Source organism: Solanum stenotomum, chromosome 12, assembly GCF_019186545.1.
Source record: "Solanum stenotomum isolate F172 chromosome 12, ASM1918654v1, whole genome shotgun sequence".
NCBI lineage: Eukaryota > Viridiplantae > Streptophyta > Magnoliopsida > Solanales > Solanaceae > Solanum > Solanum stenotomum.
The window spans coordinates 27,484,201-27,502,556 of record NC_064293.1 but is presented as its reverse complement, the minus strand read 5'-3'; the positions used below and the strand labels follow the sequence as shown (position 1 = coordinate 27,502,556).

General features: G+C 35.4%; 3 protein-coding genes across 3 annotated transcripts; all 3 read right to left on the bottom strand.

Annotated features, from left to right (window-relative positions):
* Positions 1-614: 614 nt before the first annotated feature.
* On the bottom strand, positions 615-3,303 carry LOC125848334 (uncharacterized protein ycf23-like). Its single transcript, XM_049528186.1, has 9 exons — positions 3,004-3,303; positions 2,692-2,757; positions 2,408-2,482; positions 1,860-1,922; positions 1,647-1,706; positions 1,415-1,504; positions 1,220-1,327; positions 927-1,049; positions 615-816 (listed from the first exon to the last, which is right to left on the bottom strand). The coding sequence occupies exons 1-9, from the start codon at positions 3,202-3,204 to the stop codon at positions 685-687; spliced, it is 918 nt and encodes a 305-aa protein (XP_049384143.1). The 5' UTR covers positions 3,205-3,303; the 3' UTR covers positions 615-684.
* A 522-nt stretch (positions 3,304-3,825) lies between these two features.
* On the bottom strand, positions 3,826-12,378 carry LOC125846242 (nuclear pore complex protein GP210). Its single transcript, XM_049525617.1, has 3 exons — positions 12,048-12,378; positions 10,918-11,183; positions 3,826-9,810 (listed from the first exon to the last, which is right to left on the bottom strand). Exons 1-3 carry the CDS (start codon positions 12,209-12,211, stop codon positions 4,400-4,402), a joined length of 5,841 nt encoding a protein of 1,946 aa, XP_049381574.1. The 5' UTR covers positions 12,212-12,378; the 3' UTR covers positions 3,826-4,399.
* A 4,952-nt stretch (positions 12,379-17,330) lies between these two features.
* Positions 17,331-17,882, bottom strand: LOC125848381 (uncharacterized). The gene has a single exon (XM_049528235.1). It carries the CDS (start codon positions 17,850-17,852, stop codon positions 17,523-17,525), a length of 330 nt encoding a protein of 109 aa, XP_049384192.1. The 5' UTR covers positions 17,853-17,882; the 3' UTR covers positions 17,331-17,522.
* Between the last annotated feature and the right edge of the window lie 474 nt (positions 17,883-18,356).

The following is an 18,356-nucleotide window of genomic DNA, read 5'->3' as shown; positions in this document are numbered from 1 at the left end:
ATATATAGGAGTAATAGTAATTTAAAAATTTTGTATCTGCCACTAATTACATGTTGATAGCACATAAACCCCTTCAGAAAATTTTCTAACCAAACACCCATCTATTATACCTAATCAAAACCAAATCAGCAAACTTTTTTACTCAATAAAGTCTTAAGAGAGTTTATCTAATTTAAGTTGTTTAATTGATTGGCTTTTAGATTCATATTCTTTCATGTGTGTGTTTGGGAACAAAATAATATTGTAGTTACTCATTTAGGATAGGCATAAATATGTCATTTAACTTGGTCTTTTTTCACATTTATGTCCTCCAACTTTGGATGTGCACCCTAGACACTTAAACTTGTATAAAGTTGAACAAATAGACGCATGGCCTATGTGACATCCTACGTGGCAATTTGAGTCGTACATGGCGACCTAATTGTATTATTCCACGTATGACTCATGTGTCAACTTGTTCGACTTCATACAAGTTTAAGTGTCTACTGGTGCACACCAAAGTAAGAGGGCATAAATGTCAAAGGAGACCAAACTAAAAGACATATTTATGTATTATTCCTTTATAATAACTAATGTAAAATGATTCTGAGAGGAAAAAATAGAAAAACTAGAGCTAGAAAATCTTTATTAGTTTCATAATAATTCCTAACTGCTTCAGGTCTTGAGCTACTACATTAGATTGGATTACAGTCTCAAATTGCTCCCTTCAAATAAATTCTGTTTCTTGGTTGACAATCCTAATGAATGAGCTATGGATTTGACTTCCGCGATCATTGCCACCTGATCGTTGAGCTTGTTGATGGCTGAGCCAACACCCTGAGTTCAACATTCACACAAGTTTCAATGATTTGGTTGAGATGCCTCAAGTATTTTGATATATAAGAAGAATGTTCCCTAAGATTAAAGATAGTGTAAGTAAGGCATACCACGCCAGCAGCTCCAGCTACGATTGCCATTGGTGCTGTGACTGCACTCAATCCAGATGAACACATGACGGGGATATTGACAGCTCTTGAAATCGAATAAGCAGCTGCTAGTGTTGGTGTTGCCTATGTAAATGAACAATATCAAAATGAAGTTTATACTAGAAATCATTGATAACCATGACGATTGAAATAACTTTGATTGTTCCTTTTTCACTTTCAATTAGCATAGTATCAACAGATACAGCAGATAGCTTAATCCTCATTAGTAGTAGACTACAAATGTGTTGTGTTACCTTCTCGATTAACCCAAGGACACCAGCCTTTGATGGAGTAGAGCATTTTCCTCCTTCTGTTTGGATGATGTCAACACCTTCCAGTTCTAATTGCTCGGCCAGCTTGACCTGTGAATATGATATGAAGATTGACAAAAAAAAGTGACTTTTCTTCAATTTGAACTTAGCATGTCATAGGAATGTGCTTTTTCAAACCTGATCAGGTAGGCTTAGCGTGTGAGGCACAGTGACTGATAATACCACTGATGGAAGTAACCTCTTTGTCTCCTTCGTTAGGTTCAGAATCTGAAACGCATTAGCAGCATAGTGAGAAGTAATGGACATAATAGACAAAGATTCTTAACCAAAATCAAACTCGTAATAGTTGCTAGTTCTCAAGTCTTTTGATCAATTTGACATTATGAGACTGAAAAGTCATCCTACATACCTGCTCAGGAGAGAACACCAATCCCTTCTCATAGAACGAGTCATAGTTTCCGATCTCAACCTGCACCAGATAACTTTTCTTTATGATGAGCTACGAAAAGGAACTTACTCCTCTCAATGAAACAGAACTTGAGGTTATGTAACATGGTGCTGAACTATTTCATATTCTTGCTTATGGTATTTATGAACGGAATTGAATAAGAAAAAATCATACCATTAAGGCACCTGCTTCCACAGCAGCCGGAAATGCTGCGGGATCCACAGAAGAAACACAAACCTGCATGCATGTGACACCAGATTTAAGCTAATCCATGCAACTAAAAGAGGTACTAGTTGAGGACGTAAATGCCTAAAATGGGGAGATTTTTAAACTGACAAGCTCAAAGCACTCCATGCAAGGAATATGTAAGATCAAATTATTATCATCCTCCGATTGTATATGATTTGTGGAAGTAGAATGACCAACGAATATACATTATTCAACCAGAATGTTCAGATATAACAGATAAATTGAAAATTGCAATTAGCGGATGGAGTAGAAGATAAAGTTTAAGGCACATTTGGCATGAATATTTTCACAAAAAGAACCGTATTTAGACCTGAGAAGTCGTCCCATCATTTAAATGTTGCCTAAGGACAAATCCACGACGAAGGTTGAAATAGTAGATCAGAGATTATGTTACAGCTCATCCATAGATCAGTTTAAATCTTGCATGATGCGGGCCAAAGGAAAAATTGAACGAATTTAGGCAGAGGATTTACCGGAAGGGAAGTCAGGCTTATAGCGAGCTTCACCAGCTCAGGGTCACAAGCTATATCTACATGTGTTGCACCTCCCTATAAGCAGATCAAAGAGTTAGGCTTAGTACATATAATGAAATTTCAAAAACTCCACAACACAGAATCCTAACAATTACAATTCCTACTTAGCCCTTGATAAGAACATACAGTCATAAAGCCTATTTTTTTCTTTTGAAAAACGTAAAATTGTAAAACATTCGACCTATCTTTGTGAAAGAACACAGAGGCCATGGATAAGACTAAACCTTATCTGCAGCAGTAACAACAGAAGCCACATTCTCTTTGTCCAGATTCTGCAATCCTGCAATAATCTGAAGCAGAACAATGAATCATTAGTAATTTTAGCATGATTTTCCTTTGTCCATGTTTATCTTATACACTTGTTCTCTTTTCCTACCTGAACTTCACCATCTATGTATTAAAACGTACCTCAACTGTAGTTCAAGTAGGAAAAGGTAATAACTAATAGTTGAGGTATGTTAGTCGGGTAGGAAAAAGGAAACAACTGATAGATAAGACTATGAAACTCGCAAAAAAAGTGATAGTTAAAATGATACCTTTAGTGCTTTTTTCTCATGAAATTCTTTCAAGACTGCATCTTTGGAATATGAAAGCAGAGCCCTTGTGGTACATTTTCTCCTAGCAAATGAAACGCGTTTTGGAAGAACAGAATCACCTAGTAGAAGGGGATTCTGATTTAGTTTCAAAAATACTAATTGGTTTTTGGGAGAAACTGGTGAATAGATTGAGATGCTCATCTTCTTTTATTTCTTTCTTGTCTATGGAGTGAATTTCTGGCCAGGGGATAAGAAAGTTAGCAGCTTTAAACAAGCTGTGGATATTTTATAGAAAGGATAAAACCAAATGAGAAAACAACAAAAAGTGCACCAAGATATTTCTGTATACTAAATGATAAATAACAGCAAGTAAATATCTATTTACACTCCATATTTATATGTGTGCATTATTACCTCATTAAATCACTTTACTATAGTAAAGTTACATGATTTGGTGTATAATATACATTGTGAGTAAGTATTAGTGGTCCTGATTGTAGTCTAATAGAGTTACGAGTACTGCCCTTCTAAGATTTTTTGAAGTTACTTGATTCCTCCTGTAAATTTTGCTACTATACTACTCAACTGAATCCTTTAAAGGTAAAGTTTCATTAAAAGTTTTCTACGGTCTTCATATAAACAAATGAAATTACAAAATTTGGGTCAGACAATTTCAACTTAAGAGTTATTCGCACTACTACTAGTCTACTACCAATAAGCTTTGTGGTGGAGTGGTAAATATTACTTCATCCTCACTTCACAAATCCAAATTTAGTCAAACTTCAATGCAATATCGAGTGGGAAACAAAAAAAAATTCACACTACTACTGAATTTTGCATCTGTACATACATTTAGGTTAAAATAAAGCTCGCATAATTGTTGTAGTTTTACAGTATTGTTTTACTTCCTTCCAATAACAAAAGTATCTATAAAAAGAAATAGATGGTGTAGAAACCCTCGAGCCAAATAGTCAAAGACTCATAGTTGCAATAATCAAAATAATTAGACAGTGCAGCAATTTAAAAATTGTCTTCACATTCAGACCTGATTTTACCAAATATGATGAGCACAAAATCACAACTGCTTCATCAGGAGATGTTTTCTAGTTTGTGCATAGGCAAGTTATACTGTAGAATGTGCTATTATATTGCCTTTTCCAGCACAAAGCAGGACACAAGAATTTTTTTGGCAGATGAGGCTGCTTCTCAAGAAAGTATCCAATGACACACAGCTTGCAATACTCTACACAAAATTACACCAACAAAACTACACCACTATCATTGTAAAGTTTGCAGCCAGATTCAAGACCTTTGGCAATTACCTGAGAAACCATTTGGCATATCTGGCAAAGGCAAAAGGGGGAGGAGGGAAGGGGAGAATTGGTCCCCCAATATGCTAGTAAGTGTTCTGAGGGTTAGCCCTCCTCCTAAAGTCTTGTCTGTAGTATGGAGTTTCATCAATTGTCCTCCTAACATAATCCAAGAAAGGTTGAGGTGTCCGAGGGGAATGTTCGCTTACTCCAGCAGGACTGCTTCGCTCAGGAGTTACAGGTGCAGCTACACTCGGCGTGCCAGGAGGAGCAGATGGTCGGGATCTCACAGGTTGATCCAAGTAAGAAATGAATACAGTGGCTGTGACAATAAGCAAGATGAAACAAGCAGCTGCAGTAGCCCATAGATTAAGGTTAGCAGTTGTTGCTCTTCTCTCTTCAGGTTCATAGTTAACATTAACTTCCATGATCTGACCAGTTGCTGGGAGTGTAAAAATCAGTTTGTCTTTAAACTTTTCTGCTCTGCGAATTTTGATCTCATACTGTGCACGGCTTCTTCCTTGAGAATCTTCTCCATGTATGGGTCTGACAGCTAGCCGTTCCCGATCATGCCAGTAGATACTCACATCTGTGTTTCCTACAACAGTGAGGACACTCCTGTTAAATTGTGGGGTTAGATTTAACTGCAATGAATCTCCTTCTGTTCCCGGAATGATGAAACCTCCAACAAAAAGTGCTGATGCAGATCCTGAGATATTCTGCTCTCCGATGAGTGATGCCTTAATAGTAACAGCTAAATCCTGTTTAATGCCTCCTGACTTTGGAGTGGCAAGTACCAAACTTTCTGGAGAGTAAGGAAAGAAAAGGCAATATGAATTACCAGTATCAAGATCAACCCACGGCTTCACATAACCAACATAAGGTGGATCAACCAGGCAATCAAACAAGAAAATTGCCCTGTTTTTAGCAGATTTGTACTTGTGGCGATAAGCATCATTGAGTTTTACAAGAAAGCTATATCCATTTGCAGGAAGCGGCACATTTGTCAGGATTTCCCTTGGAGCATCAACAGACATCATCTCTGGCTGTGACACCGTAACTGTAGTTTGCAGTTTCATATTCGAACACTCAAAGATAATTTGTACAGAACCTTCCCCTATTGCCTTGGCATGTCCAGATAGCTGGTCCACAGACACAATGCTTGCATTACTAGTAAACCACTGACCAGATACTTGATCACTTAGACCTTCTATGCTGAAGTTAAGACCACTTCCTAGGTGAAGAGTTGGATTCTGAGGATGCAAATGAGCACCAACAAGAATCACCACATAATCAGATTTCTTTGGTTCATTGGCGAAACCTACTCGCACAAGAGCTCTACCATAACTGATTGCTTTGAGATGGACATTTCCAGTGCCATCAACTGCATCCTCGACAGAGATGACATCATGGTAGTTAGTTTCAACTCCAAACGGAATAACATCTTGAGCCTCAAGGAAAGGATTTCCAAGCACATCATAATATTTGATTGGAACATCAATTTCAGCACCAATTGCTAATGTGTGAACCAGCAACTTTTCTGCAGTGAAACGTATTTGAGTCACTTCAGCAACCTTCACACAAGAGGCCACCTCAACTCTTCCATTTGACCTATCTTTTGCTTGAATACATGCAAGATTGCCACTCTCTTTTGTTCTTATTCTGCTCCCATCAATGAGTATAGGATCATCTTCCTCCAATTCAGCCTTTCTTCTACAGTCTCCTAATATAGAATAAGTAACCTTACCTATACTTGGATCCCCTTTACTGAAAGTTCTAGAAGCTGAAGGCAAAAGAGCAGACGTGGTATAATGTGGAGGGAGAATCCAAGTAATTGGTGATCCCAGAGCAAGTGGAAGCTCAGACACTACTGACAAGGAAATAGATGCAGTATATGATCTTGACTCTGAAAAAGATTTGTAAGCAACAAAATCACAGGAGAAAGAAACTGTAACATTCGTCTGCCCTGCAGATCTTCCATGCAATACTTGAATAAAACCAAGGTCATTGTCACCCACATACCCTGTCAGTCCATTGCCTTTCTCCTTGGACATGTGCATTCCATGATTTCCAACGTGTAAGCTGTCTGCTGCTTGGAAACTCAACACCTCATCATCATTTATAATCCACTTATAATTTCTGCAAAGTTCATAAAATGAAAATAAATTCCCCTCGGACAGGGAAGGAATTATTGGTATTTGACGGCCAACAGCTAGCTGCTCGCTTTGAACATTTAACATTGCTGAAGAAGGAACACCTACTTTAACTTCACCATATGCCTGACAAATAAAGATATTTCCATTCCTGTACATCTTGGTAACTATGGTGGTGTTTCCAGGTGATGTTGCAGAAACTAGTCCTGTGGCTGTGTGGACCTTTGCGACCTCATTATCCATACTGACAAATTCAATGTATGCACTAGTTTTTGGGCCTCCCCTCACAGTAAGCATGTAAGAAGCCCCTGGTACAAGGAAAATATCACTAGGATCGATTCTAGGTGGCGCATAGACTTCTACCTTAATTGGCTGGCTCAGTATCTCATGTCCAGTATGCTGTCTAGCACTGACATACAGTGTGGTAATCCCAAGGCGTGTTGCCCGTATTCTGAAGTTAGGCACATTCACATATCCATCATCACAACAGGAAAAATCATCTTCATTGACAAGTTCAATTATATGATCCTCAATGTGAACACGAATATTCATGTAAACATACTGTGAAGGATCAAAAGTATTTCCATCACTTACTCCAGCAAGAAAATCGATGGATAGTGAACACCCTTCCATAATACTCAATTCTTCTCCAGATGTAATCTTAATCCATTCCATATCTGCAACTTGAACCACAGAGAAAGCAGAAAGAGGTGGAGCAAGCCCCACATCTCGAACAGTCACAAGTGCAGTTCCCAAACTTTTAGGAGCCAGTAGTAGTTGTACACACTGTAAACCGGAAGCAGGCTGAATGATATCCACAACTTGAGTATCATTTACTGCAGCATCAATGAAACAACTTCCTCCAGTAATTGACAGGTTCAATTTTGCATCATGATTGAGATACAACAAGCTAAATTCTGGATAGACCCTTAAGGATGAAACAAGTTGCAAACGTATAGCATCTGTAAGATCATGTTCAGAGCCTGGAAAATGTTTAAGAGTGTGACGATGGCTAACAGAATCAACTGATCCAGTAACTGTTGCTCGTACAACACAGAGTCCAGTTGCATTTGTCAAGACCAAGTACTTTTCCCAAGTCGATAGCATTGCTAAGTTGTGGATATCATCCCAAAATGCCAGATCATCACAATCTTTAAGCTCCCACTTCAAAGGAAGAGAAGATGAATTTCCAAAAGCTATTCCAGTCTCGCTAATGCCAACAGCTGATAGTCGAACTGTGCGCTCATTTGCTATTGTGACTGGGGAAGTACGAATCCTTCCACTGCCACGGTCAGCCTGAGCTGCAGACTGGATCACTTCAACAGAATTAACAGTTTCATCAGCTATTAATGCTATAGATGATGGAAAACTACATGTGAGTGACAATTGCACTTCAGATACAGCAGGCAGAGGATGCCCCTCTCCAATTAAATTCCCACGTTTGAAATGAAGCCTAAAGATTCCAAAATCTTGACACTTGATTCTGTATGTGCTCCCATAGCTGGTAAATTCTTGATTAACTATAGCCCCATCTTGAACCCTAAGATTGTGTTCATCCAAACTTTCCACGGATTCAACAAATTCAACTCCCTGATCCCATCGATTAGGTCCACCACGAAGCATCACTTCAAAAGATGTGCCAGGGGTAAGATATAGATGCTCCATATTTTCTAAGCGATTATCAGCTTCAGCCTGTACCAAATTAAACCAATAACCACCAAACTGATTTCCATCACTTGCAGGGTGCAAAATGAGAGGTACGAATGCTGCAATACGTGAGGTTGCTTGCAGAACAATAGAACCGCCGGTAGAGTGATCATACTGTTGAAATTCTTTTGACAATGTTGCATGTAGCATCGTCTGACCGGAATTAGCAGCATAGACATAGGTCCATGCACATGCAGGGACATATTTCTCAGAACCAATTGGAAGACTTTCTTGCTTTTCAGAAATGAAGGTCTCACCAGCATCCACAACAATGAAAGCGTCATTTCCAGTTTTCCACTTGATGGACGGGGTAAAAGCATCACATTTGTAGAATAAGCCACCATCCACTGTTTTCAATGTCACAGCAGCTCGAAGATATGAACCTACAGGAGTCTCCACCGGCAAATTAGGCAGTACTATCATTGAAGAAGGCAAACTCACTTCAACAGCTATCTCATCATAATTTAGAGAATCAAAAACCGAGACTGCCTTTATAGTAACTTTTCCAGGCCTTTTTGCCTGGACGATTCCAAAAGTAGATACCGACACAATAGCCATGTCCGAAGAGAACCATTTGTAGTCACCAGACACCATTGCACAGCCCCCAGTAACCTTTAGCTCCAACTCCTGATAAACACCAGGTGCCCAAGGAAGAGTAATACTGCCGGAGGCACCCTCCATGCCGAACTTCACCTGGTCACAAACCATAACTTCTTGAACAACCTTGAGAATTTCCTTTGTTTCTTCATGACCAGTGCTATATGTAAGAGTTGCTGTCAGTTTTCCCAGACCATATGAGAGAGCTTTTAGGATTCTGGATATCCCCTTCTCTCCGACGCGATTGGATGAGGGAACTATACTCCAAATTTCTGATGGGTCATCATGCAACTTAACGTCATCATTTTCCGTAAGGTAAACTTCTTGTTGTGCCCATGTTCCTTTCGAGAAAACCCTTACTTGAATGAGATATTCCCGACCAGAAACTACATACCAGCGTGCCACAGAGGATATTGGTTCAGTTCCTTCTATATGATCACCAGAAAGAGATAGAGGTAATATATACAACGATAAGGAATCTGGGAGGACAACATAGAAAGAAGACACTTGTGTATGACCAACCACCCTAGTATCTTCAACAGTTACTGTTGTTATTCCCAAGTTCAAAGCCTTAGCAGTACCCACCATCCTATCTACCTGAGCAACTGAGGAGTTTGAAACAGACCATCGGTGAAAAGCAGAAGGCAAGGTTACAAGATGTGGCATATTCCCGCGGATAACTTTAAGACTATAATGAACAACCGCACCAATAAGGACACAAACCGGTGAAGGAGGCTCCAGCGATATAGCTTCTGCCACGGTTAGGACAATTTTATCTTCCATATATTTAACTGATGGTTCAGCCAAATGAACAGACACTATTTCATGGCCAATTTCTGTCCCCTTTACAACATAAAGATCAGAAAACACACCACTATTTTCAAGCTTTGTTTGGATATCTAGGTCACCACATAATCCACCACAATCAGTCAATGGAGAGTCCTTCAAAGGGATATGGTTCAGGTGATGAGGCAATCCATCAGTTTCAGGCATTAGGTCCCACATGAATTGTATGCCCACCAAAGACGAGAAAACATTCTCTGAAAAATCAGCAAATACATATTAAACAATCGGAACTATTACCACTATAAAAATGAAATAAAATGGTAATAATGCATGTATGGAGATTTATGGAGAATAAGATATTATTGTTATTTAACATGCATCACATAAAAAAATTGGGAGAAAACTTTATATTTATTACCTACAGGATACTTCTATGAGCATTTAGTTGCTTTACAGTACTAGATAAGTCTGTAAGACTGTTTCAAACCCTTGGTTTTTATGTTTGGCTAATCTACCCACCAGACAAAAGAAGGAAAAATGGGTGACACTCTTTAATCCTTAAGAATTTTAAGTGAATGTCAAGAAGAATAAGATTTAGAGGTAGTTTTTCATTTCTTATGATACAGAAAGAATTATGTACTTTTTTCCATATAGATCATATACAAGAATAATTTGATTATTGAAATGTACAATATATACTGAATTCTGTAATATTAGTTTTTCTTTTGTACTTCTACTTTATCGGAGATAATCAGGACACATTAGAATATAGGAAATAGGAACACATCAAACAATAAGAAACAAGCCTCTTTGAAGCAGGGAAGAATATGAAAAATACCAGTTTCAAAAACCTCTTTAGAACAGGGAAGAATATGAGTTACTTTTCAGAGGAACAAAGTGAAACCACACAATGCATATCAGATAAAAACCATATTTTTGGTTCAGGATATGGTTCCAGTATAAATATGGGGATCAGTCACTTGTAAAACACATGAACTGAAGATCCCAGCCTAAAGTAGCAAAAAGCCATGTTCAGTTAAAGAGTCTGAGACACTATTTCCAGAAATATCTAAGGTTATCAAAACAGTAGGGTAACAACTAGCAATCAAGGACTGTTACGCGTTCGGGAAGGGAATTGCACAGTACAAGTGCACTTTCAAATGATGGCTTTGAAGAACAAGCTGAAAGAAATATACAGTCTACTAAGCTAGAAAATGGCTTCCTACTTTTGTTTCGAATGCTATTTAAATTATGAAATCTTGCACACTTTTATTCTTAGGCAATCAACTGTTTGTCTTCTGTCCAAAAACTAAAGTAATAACTAAAACTAATCAACATAAACTATTAAAGTAGAAAAGTACCTTCAGTATCAAAGGCACGGACACGTAGAGTAGCCAGGCCATCAAGGTCAAGTTTGATAGAACTATGGAATATCTGGATCCTAGAGAAGATGTCAATGTAAACTTTGCATCGGATAACAGCTCCAGTGTGCACGTCTGTCGCATAGACAGCAGTCTCCTTTCGACCACTATAAGGGGCAATTGACTTCAAGCGGGCACTTGTAGAGCATTGATTACTCACATTGTACTCAGGCAGCACAGCTAAAATATCGTGATGATCCCATGTCCTAAATCCAAAAGGCAGACACACGGAAAGCAGAGAGAAAAATATTAGTACAAATCCATAAGAAGAGTTTCTAAGAAGTGGAAAGTTACTTAAAAGTTACACCAGCATCAACTTTTCACAATTTAAGAGGTCAGACTATCAGTTGTCAATAGAAAATCAGGTGATGAATCATGGCTTTAAAGTGCTCAATAAACTTATAATGGCATGAGATTTGTCCTATGAAACATAGACCATAAAAAAGAAGCAAAAAACATTATTCAAGCCTGAATAATTTTGCATCTAATACCGTTCCTTAATACTATCAAAGTAAACACTTAGCAATATATGTTACTATTGATATCCTTTGTAATCATAAACTATTCAAACTTCACTTATCATGGCTCTTGAAACCCCCAATAACTTCCTATTAATAGCCTATTAAGAAAAAATGGATCACCCATCATCAAAACCTCAGCTCCCAAAAGAAAGCAAGACAAGTAACAATCAGCAACAGAAAAAAACGCCAGCATAAACTTCAAGAACTAAACAGAGAACAGAGCTAAGAGAATGCCTACATAGCTCAAAAGTTCACTGAAATCTATCACCTATACTCGCACAACTAAAACACCAAACTAAGCTCAATAGTTCCTTCAAACGTACCACCTATACTCTTATAGCTAATACACCAACATTAAGAGCAATTTACACATGAAGTTGTAGCCTAAAACGGTCCATGCAGTTTGAACGGAAACCACCTGAGACCAGGCATAAGCAGATAAGCTAAGTAATTTCTTCTCATATATACCTAAGTTACATTTAACAGGATAGTCGAGGTGCAAGCAAACTGACTCAAACTTCCCAAACAGAGTCGGAATTAGAGACATACCATTTGAAGCAACCATCACTTCCTTGAAGTCTGTACTCAACTGGGTGTGTCATTTTGGGAGGCAGCAGTATGTTGACATCGGCAATGTGAGGACCAGTCGCCGGAAAAGGAGAAGACAGTGGTAGTAGAAGAAGAAGAAGAAGCAGGGAAAGAAAGTGCAACATTTTCAGGTGAAAAATGAAAACTAAGCAAGACCATCAGATTGAAAGTGAAGAGCAAGTATGAGAGTTGAGGGTGATTGACGCGGGAAAATTTAGGGCGAAAACCCGAGGTAACTGATTAGGGTTTTGCAGAGAGTTTTGGAGGAAGTTAGTGGGGGGCGTGGGTTTACACGTCGGACGCGATTAACGACGACCAGGTTATGGGAATCTTTCACATTCATTAATTACTAGTAACTAGTAATAACTAATTAGTAGCTTAATCCTTTGTCTGGAAGTACTTAGACCGTTTCTATTTATATTTCACTTCCCTTGAGAAGCTATATAAGTTTATATTGTATTCTTAATTAATATTCGAGTTTTTAATAAATGAACAAAAAATTATTTATTTAATTAATTGATCAATGAACATGAATTAATCATTTAATTTTCCTTGGTCAAATTCATACTTTAAGTAGTGTTTGGTTCAAATACGAGTTATGATGGGATTATCTATGATGGATAAGTTTTGCGAAGATTATTTTTTATTGAGTGTTTGATTTGTTGTACTAAAAATAATACTTATGTTTTTCATAAATTTTAAGAACACTTATTTGTACAAAAATATCTTTCATGTGTGTGAAAGTGATGTATAAAAAGAATACAAAGGGATGTATTTGTCATTTACTTATTTTATCCCGAAATTATTTTACCACCCAAAGAGAGGGATTACTTATCCCGGTAATATTTATTTATCCCAAACTTGCTAACCAAACAACAAATTAAATGATGTTGTATTTAATTTCAACACTATTGGATGTTATCCTTCAAAATGACAAATATTAAAGATCATTTATTTTTAGTAAGCATGATATATAAATAGGAACGAAGAGTATTATTAATTATTAACCTTAAAGCATTATGCTAATTTTCATCATAGACTATCGAGTATTAATAGTTGAGAAAAGGGACTTGGGCTAAATTCACTTCACACCCTATTTTGTGGGCTATTTTGAGTGGGCTCTTCTGTGCTTTTCTTTAAGAAAAGGCAAATTACAAAAATCACATAGGTAAAATTACAATATATCCTTTAAAAGTTTATAATTACATAAATTTCTCAAACGAATACAATAATATAAGCGTTGATATATTAATCTAATGCGCGAGATACACTAATCTGATGTACATTTTATACATGATACACAAATATGTACATTTTATACATGATACACTAATCTGATGCGCGAGATACACTAATCTGATGCGCGAGATACATTAATCTGATGCGCGAGATACACTAATCTGATGCGCAAGATACATTAATCTGATGCGTGAGATACACTAATCTGATGCGTGAAAATGAGGGATTTTGGAGATTTGTAAAACTTATAGGGGATAATGGTAATAAGTAAACTAAAAGGTGGAATTTCTGTAATTTGAAAAAGGGTTGATAGGTTGGATTATGTTCAAATCAACCCCTTAGAGAGACTTCCGAAAGATAATTTACGCAAATATCTTTTTTAAAGATCACCATTTAGAATTGTCTCTATGTTTAAAAATTGTCGATGCCAATTATAGCCCTTAAAAGTTATCCTCTAGGACAGTTGTTAAACTCGGATTTAATATTTATTCATATATTGTTTAACTTTAAAAGACAAGATATTAAATGTCATTCTAACATATGTAATAACTTAATCTTTTAAAGGTGATCCAATGTTTTCTCATAAAAATTTAATTTACTCAAAAATAATCCTTAAATCGTTATTCAAAAGTTGGAGGAATAAAAATAAAGTCATTTATTAAACAACTATCATAAAAAGGCACTAAACATGGCATCATTTGCACAAGAGTATAACTTTTTATAAATATACTATGACAATAGCATCCCAAAAATAGAGCGGAAAGACTTATTCCGATAAATAGTAATAGTAAGTGCTCCATACAAATTGCACAAGATCTAACTGATTACGGACCGCCCAAATCCAACATATTGAAGTTTTACTTGAATTCACATAACTAACTTTACCACCAAAAGTAACTAATTATGAAGTTGATAACTTATTACTCCCCCTTTCCCAATTCATGTGACACATTTCAGATTTTTGAGATTCAAACAAGTTTATTTCTGACCGTAAATTTTGCATATATCTTCAAATGTCAATTGTTGTGATTTATAATACTTTTTACGTAGTTTATAAATATATAAATTTTATTTAAAAAATCAAAAATTTCATGAGCAAATTTCCAATCAAACTTAAACTGTTTGACTCTCAAAAAATAAAATGTGTCACATAAATTGGGAAAAAAGGAGTATTACTCTACCTCAATTAACTTCTCACGAAGTGCTTACAATTTTGCATGCAATGATCAAGGTATGCATCACGCGCTTAGGTGTTTCAAAGAATTTATTTTTTTTGGATATTTGGTATTCGATATTCAGATTGCATCGATTGTTCCAAAATCACACCAAATAAGGATCATTTGAAAATAGCGTTTTCTATCAATATTTTTTCATATTCAAAACTCAAAACTAAACCTATAATTAAAGAAGGAGTCACTCATCCGCGTTTATCACCAAATGCATTCTATATATCGTCAAACGTGGATCATAATATTAAACTTAATGTTATTTTTCTTATTTTGTGAAATTTCTACTATTTCCCCTTTCCATTTGCCAATTGCTTTTCAATGTGTTTTCTTCTTATAAGAGGATGATACCTTAAAGCTATCAATCATATATATTATATACTTTGATTTTATGTAATTAAAAAAAAAACTCGTTCTATGCTACTAGTATTATACTTTATTACTTTGACTCTAAGTACAAGTTATGTCATAAACCATTCACTCATTTGATATTTTATATATACAATAATTTATAGGGCATTGAAATTTAACAATGACTTGTCAATTCTACATTATTTATCTACATATATGGAGGGTTTTTTTTTAAAATACTTTGTCATCGTTTGGTCACTGATTTAGTTGAAACTTGAAAATGAGTTTTCTGAAGTTTCGTTGAAAAAAAACTGAAACTTGTGTTTATATATGTATACATTTTACTTGGGAAAAATTCAATTTTTTGTAAGTAGAGATGAAATTTCACACAAAAACTTAGACAATTTTTGGGACTTGATTTTTTTAAGGGAACTATATAATAATAATAATAAAAAAAAGACCAAATCTCACGATCAAACAATATTATCCTATTTTATTCAATTGAAATTGGTATAATTCAATATTCTTCTTGAGTGAGTGGAAATGTAAAAAAGAAAAAAAAGTGATAAGAAGAATCGACTAAATTTGAGGGGGACTTTACTTTACAAAATTAATTTTCACTATTCTAATTAAGTACTAATCATTGTCCAGTTGGATTAACAAAATATATGTCCTCAACGGATATAACAGTTTGCTTGGAGACTACTCAGTCAACCCAATCAAATGCTGAAGTACCACCTAATCCCAAATTAATAAAGCGTTAAACATCAAACGTGAGGTAATTTTTGTCTGGTTGAAGTTTTTTCCACCAATCACCAGACCATTTAGTAAAATACTAATCCCCATTAATATAAATACAATCGTTATTATGTTTCGATTATCACATTATATTTATTACAATGCTTTTTTGATAGTTGTTATGTTTTTTTTACTGTTTTCTTCCTTTTGTACTTGATTTTGCAGTACATAAATCGACGGTCTTTCAAAAATAGTCACTCAACATTCACAAGAAAGTGAAAGATTTGCGTACAATACTCTACCCTAAGTTCATATGTGAAACTTCACTAAATATGTTGATGGTGGTGTTATTAATATATACAACATGATTAAGGGCATCTACTAATTCTATATATGAAAAGTAGATTACACTACATTTATCCCAAGAAGTGATTACACTACATATAATTAAGTTGTGTTGATTATAGTCTGCAAAAGGGATTAATAACTTGTCGAGCCGGTCAAATTAATACGTATTATAAAATCAACCGTCATTTAATTTCAGTCTTTTTTTTTGTTACACCAAAACATAACATAATTAGAGGACCATGTACGTGATCAGGAGTCAGGTAGAATATCGACAAATTCATAATTTAAAATTTATAATTTTTAATATTTTTAAGTAAACATTATAACGATAAATAAATTTATGATGATCAAATATATGATTTTGTGAATTTTTTATGCTCGTGCACACATACATGCATTTTAAATAAAAATTATTAAGTTCACGTGAATCTATAATGCTCGATCCACCGGAGACATATTCTAAGTCATAGTTAGCTGTCATATAAAGGGCCATTTGCTCTTTTTCTAGATGGCCGTTGGACCATAAAATGTTATATTTGCTACTCCTATATATATATATATATATATATATATATATAGTTTATATAAAGCATATGTCCGTTCATCAATAATTGGGCAAGTTGTAACGTAAGTCCCACATATATCATAAGAAAAAATATAAAAATGTGGCAGCTTAACTGAACTGGTCCAAGCTAAGCTAGCTCATTAATCTCCTTTTAAAGAAACTTAATTATAAAGTGAATTTTGTCTCAAGCATATTACCGTTTCGAAGGAACTACTTTCATGTCTACTGTAAAATTAACGAATTCAATTAGATATTTTCAAAGGAAAAGTATATACTTATCAGAGCATTTTTCATGACTTGTTCGTTAGATAGTATCCAGCACAATAATATAGTTCAAAATATATCTACTAAACGTTATTCGTAGATACTAAAAATTTAAATGACCTTATACACTAAAAACTAGAGTATTATTAATTATAACATATTTAGTGTATTTTCACAAACGCGGTCTTTTGGAGACATCCTCCTCATTTTATCTTAGCATAAATATCCGTATAACTTTATTTTTAATATCTTTCCTGAAATATCTACGCATCGATCTCATTGGAAAAAACAAATTCCATTAATTCCAAAAATTTGTCCTGATTTGTGATTTCATTTGGACTTGTCTCGATATTGTTCATTTTTAGATTTTTTTTAAATCTATATTATATTAAATGTATTGTAAAATTTGATTATATATCTATAGATCGTGGCTTCACATATCTTCAATAGCATTGTATCGTGACCGAAAGAGACGGGAAGAACAAAGAACAAGGCGAAAATATCTAGGACTAATTGAAGTAAAGAATAATACTTAATTAATTAAGATTACATTACAAAAGAATCTCTAAGTTAGTAACGCAAATTAGTCCACTAACTTTCTCTATACGATTAATCATTACAAAAACCTCAACAAAATAAATCTAATTTCAACATTTCTTCAGAATTCCACTGTTATGTAGGCTAATTTTTGAATTATGGAAGAATCTAGATATGGCAGCCGAAGCAGAGGTAGAAGAAAGCCAAAGCAGAGACGAGAAAAATGGCTTCAAATACAGAAACAATTTTGAAGAGGAAGCAATCAACGAACCAGTATCGCAATTTGTAAAGCCTTTTACTCTTCCACCTCAATCCAGAAGACAGATTTTTGAATCGCCACCGTAACGACGACTGCGGATGCGGCGGCAGTGGCGGCTGAGTTAAGGAATCATGATGATCTCCGGCATGAGTACCTACTTCAGAACCAACAGTTCCGGCGACTGCCTTCTTACTTAGTCTCTTGAACGAGAAGGAATAGCCACCAGCTTTCATTTTCATTGTTCCCTCTTGGAATGAAAAAACAGAGTTTGTGGTGAATGGGAGAAAACTGTATGTTTGTATTTAAGGAGTGGGTAGGGGTATTTTAGGAAAAGTGAAATTTTGATGGAAGTGGGAATAACTTTCTACAGTTCCGCGTGCGCGTGGGTGCACGGATATGCCTTGCGGAATAAGTGGGAGAACCAGAGTGGAAGAAATTGAAGGACTTGGTAATTACCTATAGAATTTTGGATTTCGATATTCGTATAAAAATTTGATTAATAAGTATGTATTTAGTAAACTCAGGTTACCTTTCAAAATTGAGATATTTTATTAAAAAAAAGGTAACCTCATCTATTAAGTATCCTTTATGGTATAGAAATAAATCTTGAATTACTTTAGTTTCTCATAAATTGCACGAAAAAATTTAAAATATGAAGACTATCCATTTTCTTAAAAATAACTTGATGCTTACACGAATAAAATAATAATACACTCATAATGTAAACAATTTGCATACTTGGT

Excerpts from the sequence above, each read along its gene's own strand:
- LOC125848381 (XM_049528235.1), bottom strand. The coding sequence starts at position 17,852 with ATGAAAATGAAAGCTGGTGGCTATTCCTTCTCGTTCAAGAGACTAAGT.
- LOC125848334 (XM_049528186.1), bottom strand. The coding sequence starts at position 3,204 with ATGAGCATCTCAATCTATTCACCAGTTTCTCCCAAAAACCAATTAGTA. Across the intron at positions 2,483-2,691 it reads TTGTTACTGCTGCAGATAAG|GGAGGTGCAACACATGTAGA; the intron begins GTTTAGTCTTAT and ends ATCTGCTTATAG. Across the intron at positions 817-926 it reads TAGCTGGAGCTGCTGGCGTG|GGTGTTGGCTCAGCCATCAA; the intron begins GTATGCCTTACT and ends TGTTGAACTCAG.
- LOC125846242 (XM_049525617.1), bottom strand. The coding sequence starts at position 12,211 with ATGTTGCACTTTCTTTCCCTGCTTCTTCTTCTTCTTCTACTACCACTG. Across the intron at positions 11,184-12,047 it reads AGTGATGGTTGCTTCAAATG|GACATGGGATCATCACGATA; the intron begins GTATGTCTCTAA and ends TTTTGGATTTAG. Across the intron at positions 9,811-10,917 it reads CCGTGCCTTTGATACTGAAG|AGAATGTTTTCTCGTCTTTG; the intron begins GTACTTTTCTAC and ends CTGATTTTTCAG.